The 17,690-nt window shown below is 34.3% G+C and overlaps 1 protein-coding gene across 1 annotated transcript in view; it reads right to left on the bottom strand.

Moving 5' to 3' along the window:
- PLSCR4 (phospholipid scramblase 4) overlaps nt 1–17,690 on the bottom strand; it is a 41,461-nt gene that overhangs the window by 5,397 nt on the left and 18,374 nt on the right. Inside the window, exons 3-6 of the mRNA XM_069473131.1 lie at nt 17,284–17,394; nt 5,454–5,689; nt 1,812–1,854; nt 626–852 (exon numbers count right to left, since the gene is read on the bottom strand). Of these exons, the coding sequence (XP_069329232.1) occupies nt 626–852; nt 1,812–1,854; nt 5,454–5,689; nt 17,284–17,394 (617 nt within the window). The remainder of the gene's footprint in view (nt 1–625; nt 853–1,811; nt 1,855–5,453; nt 5,690–17,283; nt 17,395–17,690) is intronic.

Raw genomic sequence — 17,690 nt, 5'->3', positions numbered from 1 at the left:
TTAGTAGGTGGCATATCTAGATTTCAAACTCCCGTTGACTTCTCTCTAAAACTGCTTTTCTTTTCCTGTAGGAAACAACTTTCCTGGAACTGCACAGATAATAAAACAGTAACCAAACTGTAACTCAGCACATCTGCAGTCTATTTCCAGCACTGTCCTCTGCCAAGTGTGACACCCTCTCAGGCACTTAATCTTTTTGAGCCACTCTTTCTTGGGATGAGTAACGTAAAGGTATCTAAAGTCCCTCCAAATCTAAAAGTACATGTTTATGTTTAGCATTACCTGATATTATATGCAGGTACATTTAGATAAATGTATGTGACTACCATCAAACTCATAAATTTCGAATTCAGTAGACAAAACTGATGGAAGAGCGGTCATTGCCTAAACAAGCTTATTTCGTGCTTGACCCGCCAACCAGCATGTGAAGAATATGAACTCTCAAGAAAAGCCCTCTGTGGTTTTCCTTAGGTGAGACAATTTGGCTTCCTCCCTCCCCTCTAACAACTTCTGTTCTGACTGGCAGGGTCAGGGAAAATCCCTCCTGTGTAGTTTTGAAAGGAGCACATCACACTGTGAAGAGTTGGATCAGAAAGAAACAATGATTCAACTTCCGTTCTCTGACCTCTTGCCTGGCTGAGGGGCAACAGAAGCAACAGCAGGTGCATCTGAAAGGTCTCTGCATTGTCATGATTTCTCGGCCCATACAGTCAGTGACACGGAGGACAAAGGGCCTGAGTGTCCGATAAGCATTCCTGGTAAAGTCATCTGTGTCTTCAGTTACGATGTAAACCATTTGGTCTGAGTTGTTTTTAATGTCATATCTATTATTAGTTTCAAAACGTGTTATCACTATAAAAGAAAATAAGAATGCCATCTTAAATTAGAACCAGTTAAACTGGCCCTCAAGAAGTCTTTGTTTAGCATTTCTTAGGGGTTTAAAGCAAAATAACTTTTAAAAATTTCAAGGTAAATATATACAATTGATTAGAACACCCAAAAATCCATGTGCTTTATAAGTATTTAAATAATTTTGGATATGCAAATCATTACTTTTATTAATAAGAAGTTCATTGTAAATTTGTTTTTAAAACTTTTCCACACAAAAGCAAAGAAGTTAAACAATATTCTTGGAGTATCTGAATTTAGAAAACTTTAATGATAAAATCATTCAAATGAGATTATACATTGGACCTTTAATTAATCTGCTCATGAAATATGCTGAGATGCCTAGGATCATTACTATTTGCAAATAAGAAAACAAACCAAGAAAAGTCAAAGGCCCTATTGTCGTGGCCAAATGAACGTGTACAGCTAGTACAGTGAGGGTCAGTAATCTTGAAAGGCTGAACTGAGAACAGGCATGATTTTGACTGTGATATTTTCTTCTTACTTCCAAAGCAAGGGCACTGAACTAGAATTCAGCAGATTTAGCTTCTATTTCCAGCTCTGGCACTGATTAGCTGACAGTGGTGCTTCTAGCCAACTCATTTAGTACCTTGGCTCCTTCTTTTACTCATATATGAAAGATGGATAAGGAACAGAAATAATGGGTAAAGGATGGGGGTTGACCAAATAAAATGAATGCCCTTTTCAAATCCAAGAGTTTTTGATTATATGATTTATAGATAAATAAAATTATACAAAATAATTTGCTCCATTACTTTCTTGAAGACAAAATTTATAGATCATAGTATTTTTTCTCTTTGAACCACTGAAAATGATCCATATAAAGAAGGAAGTAGATATTGAATAATGCAAATTTCTACCTCTTTAAAATACCATTGCACATTAACCAAAATTATACGTACTTTCCATTGGCTCAAAATGCTGAAGAACATGTATGTTGTCCAACTGTTGGGATAGAACAAAGTAATTAGAAGAGAGAAATAACAGAATTAAATCAAACTAGCGTTAGAAAAGAAGCTGATGAGATAGACATCAAACGTATCAGTTGATACCAAAATATCTTTTTGAAGGTGAATAGAGTCTAAAACGTTTATCAACAAAAGTTAGTTTATCTGCATCTGATCATATGGGTATTAGTAGAGCTGTCCACATAAGAAAAACACTTTCCTCCAGTTCCACTTTAACAAACAGTTGTCCAATATACCAGAAAAACATCTACTTGCTATAGTAATAGCATCTAGAAGAAGCTGTGCTTACATACATTGTTCCTAGATCAGTCCCTACTCACCCATCTCTCTGACATACCGTCCTTAGATTGGAGGTGCTTAGGAAGCTCAGAACAACTTAACGTGGGCCAGCCAAAGAGAAGGAAATTCTCTCAGTGAATTAGGGAGAACAAAGAGGCCAGGGTGAATCTCACATGCAGTGTCCAATTTTGTATTATTTCACAAGTATCTCTGAGAGAGGTTAACGCATTGTGCTACTAATGCCAGGGTCTTCCCCAAGTTCACACTTTAATAAAGGGAGGGTCCATGAGGGCAGGAATATGTGAATAGAATCAGAGGAAGGGAGAGAATTAACATTCTTAGGTGCTAAAACATGAAAAGATACGTTGGAGATACCATTAGAGAAACTTCTATTTTTACTTAGGAATAGTACTTACCACTCTAAATTAAAGATGGACAATTTCATGGGGCTATCATCTGTTGTATGTGAGAACATGCTAGCAGAAGTGAAAAAGCCTTCTTGAGGACACACTGATCTTATTCATATGATTTTAGATTATTAATATTTAGACCATTAGACCATTCCTAATCCTTGGGCCCAGAACAATGCCTTAAATGCCATATTTCACCAAATATGGCATTTATGTATTCAACCATAATATTGGTTGAATAATTAATAAGAAATTTATGAATGTGCTGATAAATAAAATTAAAATTAACTAAACATAAATGTTTTGTGATGTGATTAATAACTGGAGGGTACAGAAAGGACATAATCATGCTTAATTAAAAACCTTTTCCTGTATAGGACACAACCAGGTAAGGGGGTTGAAACGTCTTATATCAAACGTTGCTACTAAAATGATTTATAGTCCCTTTTACTAGTCTAGGATATTAACATATAGAACTAAAAAGTAAAAATATTCACTGCACGCCTACTCCTGAGATATTGCATGTTTAGTTCTAGACCGCTGCAATAAAGCAAATATTGCAATAAAGTTAGTAACACGAACTTTTTGCTTCCTGATTGAATATAAAAGTTATGTTTACCCTACACTGTAGTGTGTTAAGTGTGCAATAATATTATGTCTAAAAAAAAACCTTACTTAAAAATACTTTATTGCTAAAAAATGCTAACAATCACCTGAGCTTTCAGTTAGTCATAATCCTTTTGCTGGTGGGGGGTCCCGCATGGATATTGATGGCTGCTGACTGATCAGGGTGATGATTTCTGAAGTCTGGGGTGGCTGTGTCAATTTCTTAAATAAGAAAACAATGAAGCTTATGACACCGATTGATTCTGTAGCATGTGATTCTATTTGACAGCATTTTACCTACTATAGTATTAATAGAACTTCCTTCAAAATTTTAAATTTTAAATTCCTCTTAAATCCTGCTGCTCTTTTATCAACTACGTTTATGTATTAATAATATTCTAAATCCTTTGTTGTCATTTAAAGTGTTCACAGCATCTCCACCAGTAGATTCCATCTTAATAAACCACTTTCTTTGCTCATCCATAAGAAGCAACTCTTCATCTGTTAAAGTTTTATCTTCAGATTGAAGCAATTTAGTCACATCTTCAGGCCCCACTTCTAATTCTAGTTCTCTTGATATTTCCAACACATCTTTAGCCACTGAAGTCTTGAATCCCTCAAAGTCATTTATGAGGGCTGGAATCAACTTCTTCCAAACTCCTGTTCATGTTAATATTTTGACCTCCTTCCATGAATCATGAATGTTCATATTGGAATTGATAGGGTGAATCCTTTCCAGGAGGTTGTTAATTTACTTTGCCCAGATTCATCAGAGAAACCACCATCTATGGCAGCTATGGCCTTAAAAAAATGTATTCATTAAACAATGAGACGTGAAAATTGAAATTACTCCTTGATTCATGGGCTGAAGAATGCAGATTATGTTAGCAGGCATGAAGACAACGTTAATCTCCGTGTATAGCTCCCTCAGAGTTCTTGAGTAACCAGGTGCATTATCAGCAAGTAATAACATTTTGCAAGGATTTTTTTTTTTTTGACCACTAGGTCTCAACCATGGGCTTAAAGTATTCAACAAACCATGCTTTCAAACAGATGTGCTGTCATCTCAGCTTCGTTGTTCTATTTATAGATCACAGATTAGATTTAGCATAATTCTGTAGGGTCCTAGAATTTTTGGAATGGCAAATGAGCATTGGTTTCAACTTAAACTTACTGGCTATATTAGCCACTAAGAGAGTCAGCCTGTTCTTTGAAGCTTTGAAACCATGCCTTGATTTCTCCTCTTTAGCTGTGAAAGTCCTTGATGGCATCTTTTTCCAATAGAGGGCTGTTGTGTATACATCAAAAATCTATTGTTGAGTGTAGCCACCTTTATCAATGATCTTAGCTAGATCTTCTGTATAACTTGCTGCAACTTCTACATCAGCACTTGCTGCATTTTTATGTTAAGGAGGTGGCTTCTTTCCTTACAACTCAGGAACCAATCTCTGCTAGCTTTAAACTTCTCATCTGCAGCTTCCTCACTTCTATCAGCCTTCACAGAACTGAAGAAAGTTAGGCCCTTGCTCTATATTAGGATTGGCCTTAAGGAAATGTTGTGGCTGTTTTGATCTTCTATCCAGACCACTAAAACTTTCTGCATGTCAGCAATAAGGTGTTTCTACTTTATCATTTGTGTGTTAACTGGAGTAATAGAACTTTTAGTTTATCAAAAAATCTGGATGTTCTGGTGGCTCCAGAATGCCTATATAGATAGAAATTAGAGAGTCATTGTGTTATGTGAAGGGAGTTTCTGGAACCTGGCCTGAAGTCATATCCTTGCTAGGTCCCTTATTTTTATATATATTGTATGTTTTTGAGGGTGGCAAGAGTGACTAATGAAAATTATGGGTGGGGAGGAAAAGCAGTAGGCTAAAGTATTCAGTAATTGCCCTGCTGTTTTGTGTTTTGTTCTTTTTTATGTTGGTTTACTTGATGTTAAGTCTTTACTTCTAAGCAAATGATGCAACTAGCATCTATGAGAGCATTTTTTCTATTCCTGTTCCGATTTCTCTAGTTTACTTCAAGAAAACATCTTGAATGCCTTAAAACTTAACACAAATCCTTATGAAAACCACATTCATCCCACTGAAAACATCCCTATACTCTTTGCTCCCCCTTCAAACTTCTGAAATTAGTATTAGCATTCTTACAGTTTCACAAATTAGGCATTTCTCATCACTGATTCATCTCTTTTATTAACTCTGTCTGGCCTGTTTTCTCTTCTCGGATCCCCATGGTCATACTTCATAAGAACATAATTTGTATGTGGTTGGAGTACCTGAGCTAAGTATTCCAGACCAGGAGGGCAGTTTGGCACAGGAGGTGGCCCTGGCATCCATGTTATTAGAGCCTGCTGATTTGGCACAGGATATCTGCCAGGCTGATACTGGATAGTATGGGTACCACCAGTTGGTGGGCCCAAGGGGAAGATACTGGGCTGCTGTGGACTGTAGTATCCCATAGGCAAGCCTCCTGGGTAACCTGCAGGTGGAGGGACAGATGGTCCAGGCGGTCCTGGGTTGAAAACAAATGAAAGTGTTATACATTCTTAACACTATAATATATCGTAAGTTAACATGACTTTTTATATTAAGATGAAATGGATCATAAAATATCCACTTGAAAATGACAAGTTTTTCCATTTTTTGAGTGTGTACCATGTACCGACAATGTATTAAGAGGATTCATTTACATTTTAATTCATTTAATACTCCTAAATCTTTTGAAATAATTGAAAATCTTTTGAAATAATTATTCCAAGTTCAGAGGCACAAAAATAAGGTCTAAAACATTAAATAACATGTTAGCCTCTCAATGCATTAAGTTCCTTCTTTGGAGATAATATACTTCATTATGTTGTAGTGAGATTAGTACAAGGTCTAGCATATAATTACTATTGTAAATTTTTATCATATTTGTTATTCTTTATTATCACAAAGACAGTAATGTCTATTTTACATCAAAAAAGTGCTTTTAATGACTATTTTGAGCTGCCTTTGATTCAATCACTTTTATATATCTTCATCATCAAGTTCTTAGACTGGTCCTCAATCCTGACATCTCTTAGATTCAATTTCTCAAGCATGTTGTCTTAGTAATTTGGACTGCTATAAAAAAATACCACAGACCGAGTGGCTTAAAAAAAAACAAAACAAAACAAACAAAAAGACCCACAAGCATGTCTTTCTTACAGTTCTGAGCAGTCCAAGATCAAATGCTTGTATGGTCGAATGGTGAGAGCTCTCTTCCTGGTTTGAAGACAGCCACATTCTGGCTGTATCTATCCTCACACAATGGAGAAACAGATTATTTCTCTCATGTCTCCTCTTATGAGGGTACTAATTCCATTGTAAGGGTTCTACTCTCTCCATCTAACTACCCCTAAAAGGACTCACCTCCAAATATCAACACACTGAGGATTAGGGCTTCAATATATGAATTTCAGGGAATATAAACATTCAGCCCATGGCACTTAACCCTCCACTATTTCTCCCCACTCCACCTCCAGAGATCTTATGAGTTTTGCCTTTGTCATTATAAATCAGTCAGGGTATCTGGATTTTTTAAAATAGATACACTATTTTATAATGTTTTAAGAATGGAACTCATAATAATGCCTTTGCATACAACAATTAATGGCTGACTTTAGGATTTCTTTTTTATCAAGGTCTCTTAAGATAAGCAGTGGTAACTTTGAATTTCACAATGATATTTTTAAAATTCAAGAAATTTCCAGCAGTAGATATGAGAATGCCTATGCTGCTGAGATATGGTGATGAACTCTAGTTATCAAGAGTTTTTTGAATAATTTTGCACTTTAATATTTTCATTTTTATTTTCCTTTCCAGGTGTTTATGATCCATTAATTAAAATTTGCAAGTAACGGGGCCCTTGTTGTCTACCAAGAGATATGCGAAAGACTCTAAATTATTTCTGAGGTTTTATAGCCCTAACTGAAATCCTGTCAGTGGTAGAGCCACAAAAAGCCCACAAGCACTTTTCCCTGAACTGCCAGGAAGGTTAGACTCAGATAAAGAAAGCTTTTCCTCCTCTAACAGAGATTTTAAGAAACAATGTCCTGTGGAAAGTCTTGTGGTTGAAAACAAAAATAAATTTTGTAAGCCAAGATATTTCATATTAATTTATCAATATACAGTCATTCTTCAGCATTCATGGGTGATGCCCAGGACCTCCAGGGATACCAAACTATGCCAGTGTTCAAGCCACTTATATAAAAATGGTGTAGTATTTGCATATAAGCTATACACAGGTTTCCAAATACTTAAATCATCTCTAGTTTAATTTTAATACCTAATACAATGAAAATTGGGTAAATAGTTGTCATATTGTTTTTTACATGCATAATTTTCATTGTTTTTAATTATTTTTTCCTGAATACTTTCAATTTATGGTTAATTGAATCCATGGATGGGGAGCCCACAGATACAGAAGGACAACTGTAGATCTACTTTAGTTAAAATCAAATAAAACTTTACATTAGCAAGGAATCCTAGGTAAGACCTCACCTGCAGAATCTGCTGACGTTTTGGTGGCTAGACATGAAAGGAGTTTGAAAAAAATGGAACTAGATTTTCTAGATTTCAAAGGTAGGTATTTAAATTTACTACTTTCAAATTTAGGGAAAAAAAATTTGAAAATGTTTTTTCTTAAATTGTGATTTAATATATCAAGTGCTTACAAATAATCTGGAGTTCTTAATAAAATTGCAAATTCCTGAGCCCCATTCTAATCTATGGACTAAGAATCTATAAGGCAAAATATAGGAAGAAAAATATCTAATTTCACTGATTCTTTTTAAAAATATACTATTCAATAGGTTTTTATTTCTTTTCTTTACTTTTTTTTTTTTTTTTACTATATTCTCAAAGTTGCACAACCATCACCACAACCTAAATCCAAAAGTTTCATCATACCACAAAAGCACACATATCCATCAGTAGACATTCCCATTCCTTCCTCCCCACGGTCCCTGGAAATCACTGCCTAATCTACATATTTCATATAAATTAAATCACACAGTATTTAACCTTTGTGTCTGGTTTCTTTCACTTAGCATGTTTTCAAGGATCTTGTATGTTGTAGCACATGTAAGTACTTCATTTCTTTTTATGGCTGAATAATATTCTATTGTATAGCTATATCACATTTTATTTATCCTTTAATCAGCTGGTAGATATTTGGGGTGTTTTCACTCTTGGTTATTATAAATAATATTGCTGTGATCATCCATATACAAGTTTTGGTGTGGACATATGTTTTCAATTCTCTGTGTAGGAGTGAAATTAGCTGAGGTATTCGATATCGCCATGTTTAACATTTTGAGGATCTTCCAAATTGTTTTCCACTGTGGTTTCACCAGTTTATAATCCTATCTGTTGTGTATAAGAGTTCTACATTCCCATCTCCTCCACCAATACTTGTTATTGTCTGTCTTTTATTTTAGTCATCTTAATGGGTTTGTGGTGGTACCTTATTGTGATTTTTACTTGCATTTTCCTGATGACTACTGATGTGGCATATCTTTTCATATGCTTATTGGCCATTAGTATATCCTCTTTGGAGAAATAGCTATCTAAATGCTTTGCCCACTTTTAAGCTGGATAATTTGTCTTTTTATTGTTGCCTTGTAAATGTTCTTTATGTATTCAAAATAAAGTCCCTTGCCAGGTAAATGGTTTGCAAGTATTTTCTCTCATTTTGTAGGTTGTCTTTTCTTTGTCTTGATAGTGTCTTTTGACACACCAAAATTTTAAATCTTTATGAGGTCTAATTTATCTATTTTTTCCTTTGGTTGCTCATGCTTTATGTATCATATCTAAGAAACTGTTGCCTAATCCAAGGTCATGAATAATTACACCTATATTTTCTAGAAGTTTTAGCACTTTCACTTTTATATGTAGGCCTTTGATACATTTTGAGTTCATTTTTGTATCTAGTGTGTGGCAGGTTCCAAATTCATTCTTTTGTATGTTGACATTCATTCATATCAGCACATTTGTTGAAAAGACTATTCTTTCCACATTGAATTATTTTGTCACTCCTGTTGAAAATCAACTGCTACAGGTGTTTTATTTCAGGACTCTGAATTTTATCACACTGGTCCACATGTCTATCCTTATGCCAGTACTCACTATATGGTATTGACTACTGTAGCTTTGCAGTCAATTTGGAAATTGGGATGTGTGAGTCCTCCAGATTTTTTTTCAAGGTTGTTGGGGCTCTTCTATGTTCTTTACATTTCCATATGTTTTTGAGTATCAGCTTGTCAATTTCTTTATATATATGTATATATAACCTACTAAAAAGTTGGCAAGAATTGTGTTGAATCTGTAATCAAGTTGAGGAGTATAGCCATTTAACAATATTTACTTTTCAAATCTGTGAAATACTTTTCCATTTATTTAAGTCTTAATTAATTTCTTTCAACAATGTTTTTCAATATGCAAGTCTTATACTTCCATAATTAAATTTATTACTGAGTATTTTATCATTTTTGTTGTCATTCTATGTGGAATTGTACCTTTGCTTTCTTTTTCAGATTGTTCATTTATAATGTGGGGAAAAACAATTGGATTTTTGTATATTGATCTTGTATCCTGCCACACCACTGAAGTCACTTATTGGTGTGCTCTGTGTGTGTGTGTGTGTGTGTGTGTGTATTTCTTAGGATTTTTTATATATATAAGATCATGTTATCTGCACACAGAGATAGTTTTGCTTCTTCCTTTCAATCTGGATTAATATTTATTAATATTTCTTTTCCTTGCCTAATTACCCTGGCTAGAGCTTCTAGTACAATGAGGAACAGACATAGCAAGAGAAGATATGCTGTCTTGTCCTTGATCTTAGAGGGAATGAATGATTTCAATCTTTACTATTAAATATGTTAGCTGCGGGTTTTTCATAGACACCCTTTATTGTATTGAGGAAGTTCTATTCCATCTCTAGTTTGTTAAGTGTTTTTATCATGAAAGATGTTGAGCTTTATCAAACTCTTTTTCTGTTATCTATTGATGTGATCATGTGGGTTTTGTCCTATATTCTATTAATATGGCATACACATTGATTGATTTTGATATGATAAACCAATCTTTCATCCTTGGGGTGAATCCCACTTTGTCATGGTGTATAATCCTTTCTAATATTGCTGGATTTCATTTGCTAGTATTCTGTTGAGCATAGATTCATCTATATTTATTAGAGATAGTCATCTGTAATTTTCTTGTGATTATCTGACTTTGAAAATTGGGTAATACTGGCCTCATAAAATAAACTGGGAAGAGTTCACTATTCTTCCAGTTTTTGGAAGAGTTTGTAAAGGACTGGTATTTAAATATTCATGAAGCATTTGGTAGAATTCTTTAGTGAAGCCATCTGGGCCTGGGCTTTATTTGTGGGAATTTTTAAAATAATAATTCAATCTCTTTATTTATGATATAGGTCTATTCAGATTTTCTATTTCTTCTTGAGTCAATTTCAATAGTTTGTGACTTTCTAGGAATTTGTCCATTTCATCTAGGTTTCCTAATTTGTTGGCATAAAATTGATTATATTATTCCCTTAAGATGCTTCTTAATTTCTATAATGTTGGTAGAAATGGACTTACATTCATTCCTGATTTTACTATTTGAGTCTTTTTCTTTCCTTGGTCAGTCTGACTTACGTTTTCTTAATTTTGTTGATCTTTTCAAAGGACCAACTTTTGATTTCATTGATTTTGCCTATTGTTCTTTTTTCTCTATTTAATTTACTTCTGCTTCCATCTTTATTATTTCTGTTTACTTTAGTTTTCTTTCTTAAAGTGCAATATTGGATTACTGATTGGAGATCTTTCTTATTTTTTAATGTAGGCATGCACAGCTATAAACTTCCCTCTGTGTATTGCTTTAGCTACAACTTGTAAGTTTTGTTATATTGTGTTTTGTTTTCATTCATTTCAAAGCATTTTTTAATTTCCCTTGTAATTTCTTTTTGCCTCTATAGTCATTTAAAAGTCTATTGTTTAATTTCCTCATATTAGTAAATTTCCAAAATTTCTTTCTATTGTTGTTGATTTCCAATTTTTTTCTACCATTGTAGGAAAATATACTCTATGTGATTTCAATTTATTAAAATTTATTGAGGCTTGTTTCATGGCCTAACAATAATTTTGGAGAATGCCCTAGGTGAGCTCAAGAAGACCGTGTATTGTGCCGTCATACAGCAGAGTGTTTTATTATTTCTGGTGTCTGTGGTAGAGTATGTATTGTCTAGTTTGGTTTATAATGTTCAAGTCTTCTATTTCCTTTCTGATCTTCTGCTTGGTTGTCCTATCCATTATTTTAAGTGGGGTATTGCAGTCTCCAACTATTATATGTTATATTATCTATTTCATCATTAAATTCTATCAGTTTTGCTTCATATATTTTGGAGCTCTGTTTTTATGTGTATATATGTATATAACTGTTCTGTCTTCTTGATGGATTGACATTTTTGTTATTATAAAATGTCCTTTATCTCTAGTAACAATTTTTGCCTCACTGTATTTTATCTGATGTTTGTACAGTTATTTCATTAATCCTTATTGGCCACTAAGTTTGAGAAATACTGATCTGATACACAGTGTTTTACAAACTGATGATAATAGTTGTGCACTTTAAAATAAATTTAATAATTCAAACTTTAATTTATAAAAATAAAATGACCTAGGTTGGGTGTTGTGACTCAAGCCTATAATCCTAGCATTTTGGGAGGCCGAGGTGGGAGGATCACTTGAGGCCAGGAGTTTGAGACCAGCCTGAGTAACATAGCAAGACCCCATTTCTACAAAAAATACAAAAATTAGCCAAGTACAGTATTGTGTGCCTGTAGTCTCAGCTACTCTAGAGACTGAGATATGAGGATCACTTGAGTCTAGGATTTTGAGGTTACGGTGAGCTATGATGATGCCACTACATTCTAGCCTGGACAACAGAGTGAAACCCTGTTTCAAAATAAACAAACATAAATAAATAAAAATAAAATGAACTAGAGTAGAATAAAATAGAATGGAAATAACAAACTGCATTGCTAGTATACTATATACTCACCATATTCAGTATTGCTTGGTGAAACTTGTATAAGTTATACATAAATATATACAAATGTATCTATATTTGTATTGTTTACCATGGATTATAGTAGATTGCCATCAACAATGTTTAAAAGCCAGTAATTTAAAGAACTTTTTATTTAACCAATATAAAGATGACAAAGATTCTCCTCTGGAATGGAAAAGACAGAAACAATGTTACAACATTGCATTATATAATCACATAAGAACTTGTTTTCACCATGGTTGGAGATGTTTCTCTGCATATTTCCTCCTTCAGGGGGGAAATAATTTTATGTAAATATAGGTTAAACAATAATTTCTTTCTGAAAATTACTATTATATTTTTTCTTATAATGTATATATATGCATATATGTGTGTTTTATTGTATCTCTATTCTTTTATTTATTTATTGGGTTGTCAGTCCATGTGACAGAAGGAAAGTGTCAGAAGCTGAGATTCACCTTCTGTCCAGGTAAGTATGCTAAAGGGAAGACTGCAATTATAAAAGGCAGATTTGGGCTGTGTTGTTAAAGCTCCGCTAAGTCACTGAGGTTTGGGGCACTGTGGGTCTATAGGACTAAGGAATCTGGAGCCTTTTGTAATCAAAGAGCAATGCCACACTCTGTGTTGGGCAGGGAACGTTATCTCCTGAAAAATGTGAACAGTCTCATTGGAAGCTGTTCTTTGAAAAGGTCACTCTTGCAGAAGGAAAAAGATTTCAGAGAGTGGGGTAAGGTGGATACTATACTCTCTCTCAGAGCCCCCAAACAAATGAGGTCTTGGATACCATATAGATCTGGAAAAAACTCCTGTTGGATAAAGCTATATCAGCTGCAAAGAAGAAAAAAAAAAGATAATAACTAACACTTACTGGGGTCTTATTTTATTTCAGGCACTGTTCTAAAAACTTTACAAGTATTAAATCTTATAATCTTTATATCAATCCTAGGTCGTAGGTATTATTATTATTATCCCTAATTAACAGAGGAGGAAACTGAGGCATAGGGAGGTTAAGTAACTTGCTGAGGGTCACTAGATAATATGTGTCAGAACCAGAATTCGAATTCAAGCATTCTGACTGCAAAAGCACCCTTAACTAAATTATGCTAATACTTCCCCTACACCAAAGGCAAGGAAGAGCAACACCCAAGAGGGGATTCTGTGGAGGACCTTTGGCTTGTAGACTGGAAGAGTAAGCCTAGCTGGCAGCTATTTTTAAGTCCTTAAGTTCTGCACCCTTCCATGGGACATCATAAGGGCAAAGCAGTGGCTTGGGGTCAGCTAATGCTAAAAAAGCCAGTCACCACCAGGATGAGATGTTCCTTAGGACTCCCAGAAGTTCTATGGGATGAGAATAGTGCAAAGATAGCACTTTCTGTGTGGCAAATTGGACAGAGGCTCAGATTCCTGTGATATGGACATTAAACAGAAGAGTAGTCTTTGAAGGTGATGAAGTCTGGGACATTTTGGTTACTCATAAAAATCCCACTCATAAAAGTCATGAATTATGAAACTAATTCTCCCAATACTATCTGAAAACAAGGCCACGAGGTAAATCCAACATTCCTTTTTCTAGAAAATATCCTCAACCCTATTTCAAGGACCAGCTGCTGTGCTTGCTGCTAGAGACAGAAAGATATACAAACACATGCCTGTCTTCAAGGGCATCCAGATCTGTGGAGGACACACAGATTTATAAGAAAAAGTGAGTGGTTAACATGAAGTGAGTAATTGGTGTAATCACAGGTAGATGCAGAGTGTGTTAAGGGCTTAGAGAGGAGTAGCATCTTACCTATGAAGAGAAGACTGATAACACACTAGACCTAGCCACGACCTCTATGACAGGGAAAGTTTTACAAGGAGACAGATCGGAACAAGCAGGTGCATACACGAGGCTCAGTACTGCAGGAGTAAAGACTACGTGTGGAGATGTAGCAGACAAAGCTGGAAAGAAAGGTAAGAAGGAGAGAAGATTATGAAAGATCTTGTATTCTATGCAAAGTTTAAGTTTCTGCCAATAAAATGGAAAGTAGAGAGATTAGTTTTACATGTAGAATCCTTTGTAAATGAGACTGTTAGATTAGTCAGGAAGTGCTTGCAAGAGTCCAAATGGAAAGCTAAGAAGTTTCATTATAGTGAAAAAATAAAGAAAGTGGAAAAATGATAATTGGCATTTAAAAGGCAGTATTGACTTAGTATTGGACTAGATATGAGGAAAGATTCTCATGTTTCTGGTTTGGGCTCCTGTAGCCTCTAAAGTAGGTAAAAAAAAAATAGAGGGTATGAGTTTATAAGCAACATGACAAAGTTGTATTGATGATCAAAGTTGTATTGATGATCACTGAGTTTGAGATCTAATGGTTATCCAGCAGAAGCAGTGTACAGGCAGTCGGAAATGCAAGTTTTAGAGCACAGTAGACTAATATGGGCTAGGGATATGGGGTTCGTAAGTGATTAAAGGCAAAAGAAACCATTGGTGTTACCAAGATCACTTAGGATAGCATGTAAAAGGAAGGGTGAATGGAAGAGGTGAGAGAGGGAGACAGAACAGGGAAGGACAGGGGAGTGGACCAAAGAACTCTGGGGAATAGCAGTGTTTAAAGGGTAGGGGACACAGTGTTCTTGATAGAGATTGAGAGTAAGCAGAGACCAAAGGAAAAATGATGCTAACTAGAAACAATGTCAAGTTAGAGCTAAGTGAGAAAAAGCTATAACGTCTTTAGAAAAAAATGAGAGAAAATATGTGTTTGAGTTTTGACATGAAGAATATAGTCTAATTCCTTTAAGAATTGTGTTTAAGACTGCCCAAATTGGAGTAGAAATCAGATATCCTTCCCCTCTTTTTAGCCATTATTAAAAACAACAACGCAACTAAAAGTCACATAAATTATCTTAAGGACATTAATCAACATATCACTATAATGAGTTAATAATTTATAATGTAATTTAAATATAAAATTTGAGGATCAATAAGTTGGAAACAAAATTATGATTTAGATCTTAGGGCTATTCAGTATAGAATTAGTATTTCTAACAAAAATTATATAAAACGTTTGTGATTGAATGAGTTTTCTTATAGGTATTTATTACCAGAAAAAAGGAAAAAACACAATGAAATTATGTTTGGGAAACTGGCATATTATACTCTCTTCTGAGCTTTGCAATTTCCATTAAAAGTTATGATTGCTTCTTCATAAAAACAAAACAACAAAAAACAACACACGTTTAACTTTGTGTGACTATAGTATCTTATACTCATTTAAATAAAGAACCCTGTCATGGAGCATTGTCTTACCAGTACTGGTGTGAGAAACACTGTCTTATAGTGTTTGAGTTTTCTTAGTTATTTTGAATATTATCATTCTTTTTTATTGCCAAAAAATCATATTTTCTGTTTAAATAGACTATATATAACAAAGGTTACTTTATTAACTATCCTTTTAAACAAGCATAGTGAACAAAATTATTTTTGGTAGGAACACATATCCTGTACTAAAATACACATAAAATTATGTAATTTAATTTAAATAAATTCATTAAAACAAATATTTCAACTACAGTAGTTCAAGTTTCTTAATTCTTAATGTGAATTACAGACACAATTTCTATCAGTCATTATGAGTATGTACAGAGTCCAGCCACTAGATGGCGATCACGACGAATTTTTACTGTATTTTATAGTTGAAACCTCATTAGTTGTATGTTCTGCATGATCATGTTTTCAGTTTATCTAGTCATTTAATTTGAGGATGTCTCCTACTTCTTGCGAATTTTCTTTGTAAATATAGAGAAAAATAGACATATATTTCCTACATAAGCAGAACATGATTTATAACCAGTATTTGCTTCTTAGAAATGGTAGAGTTTCTGTTCTAGTGGAATCCAGGTTCTTGGATATGGAGTGATTGGTGAATATAACATTGATCGTGTACATCATGGTGACAGTCATTGAAGTGTAATGTAGAAAAATTATCAGATAAAGCATTATTATAATTTAGGATTGCCAATATATTGGATTTAGGAGAGGTTGAGGCAGTAATGAGGTAAGTTATGATGACCTTATCTGTATAATACACATACACATTAGGAAAAGGAGGACGGTGAATCCTACTTTTTTCAGCAACCTGAGCTGCATGGATCATATGTCTAAAGTCAAAACAACATCTTTGCTATCATCCTATAAATACCAGGGCTTCTTTGCCCTTTCAGAGCTTCACCAGTGGCTTCCACCTGTAGGTATACACTTAAATATATATATTTAAAGAAATATTGCTAAACTATATCTATCATTTCCTAAGTCATTAAAATATATTTGAATATATTACTGACTGAATATATTTCCTTGGTCAAAAGTGAATATATTTTTAATTTTTAAAATTTTACATAATGACACATTGTTTTCCAAAAAGACTATTTTAAAAAACCCAAATTTATACCAGCCATGTATAAGTATTCATTTTCCTGAGTTATCATCAGTAGTGTATTCAGACTTATAAAAATATTTTCCAGAACAACAGGCTCCTAAATAGCACTCAAGGCCACTCACTTCCACTTCTCTGAATTTCTCCTGCTCTTCGTTGCACGCATGCCTCATGCCAGACCTTCATGACCACGTGCTTTTAGACATATAATTCTTCCTTCTACGCACGGTCACTTCCCACTTTTCTTTGTGAAATTCTCATCATGACAGCAAAACTTGATTTCCTCAGTCAGGGCTTTCCTCAATTCCCTGACAAAGTCAGCTACTCTTTTCTGTTCCCTTATAACATTCTCTTCATATGTCCATAATAGAATGGAGAGAATGTCATCAGTGTTTGTACAACCTCCTTCTGATAGCCTGTAAATCCCATGAAGACAGGAATGTCTTCTAAGACACACAGTAAACCACCTGGCACCCTATTAGCATTAAAAATTTATGTATTGACTCAATCAATGAATTAATTTAAAAAGCAATTTTAACTATTAGTATGGTTTGCTGGAGGAGGGAAGATTGTTTATGAATATTTTACCTACCTGGTACAAAATGAGAATTGTATTCAGGAGGGGCATCAGGCCTTGGATCTGGCGATTTTATTGGATTTTCCATTTCACCTTCAGGCTGCTCGGGAGCTGTGGGGACTACACCTTGGGGGAAAGAGAGGGGACATGACTTACAAAGGAAATGATAATATGATAACAAAATAAGTTCATATTTTTCTTATTAGTATGCATCAAGCAATATAATAAATATGAAGACATTCTTATTTTTATAAAAACAATTAGTCCTGTATTAGACATCAACCTGTTAATAAATTTTGTAAATTTTCAAACTGCACATAGATTAAAAATAAAACTAAGCAATTATGTTGTGCTCGTGACCAAAGCAAAGAGCTTTCATACTAGTGGTTCAGCTGACCTGAAGCTAACTCCTACCTACATAG

Source organism: Eulemur rufifrons, chromosome 7 (assembly GCF_041146395.1).
Source record: "Eulemur rufifrons isolate Redbay chromosome 7, OSU_ERuf_1, whole genome shotgun sequence".
NCBI classification, from domain to species: domain Eukaryota; kingdom Metazoa; phylum Chordata; class Mammalia; order Primates; family Lemuridae; genus Eulemur; species Eulemur rufifrons.
This window is presented reverse-complemented; position numbering and strand designations above follow the sequence as displayed.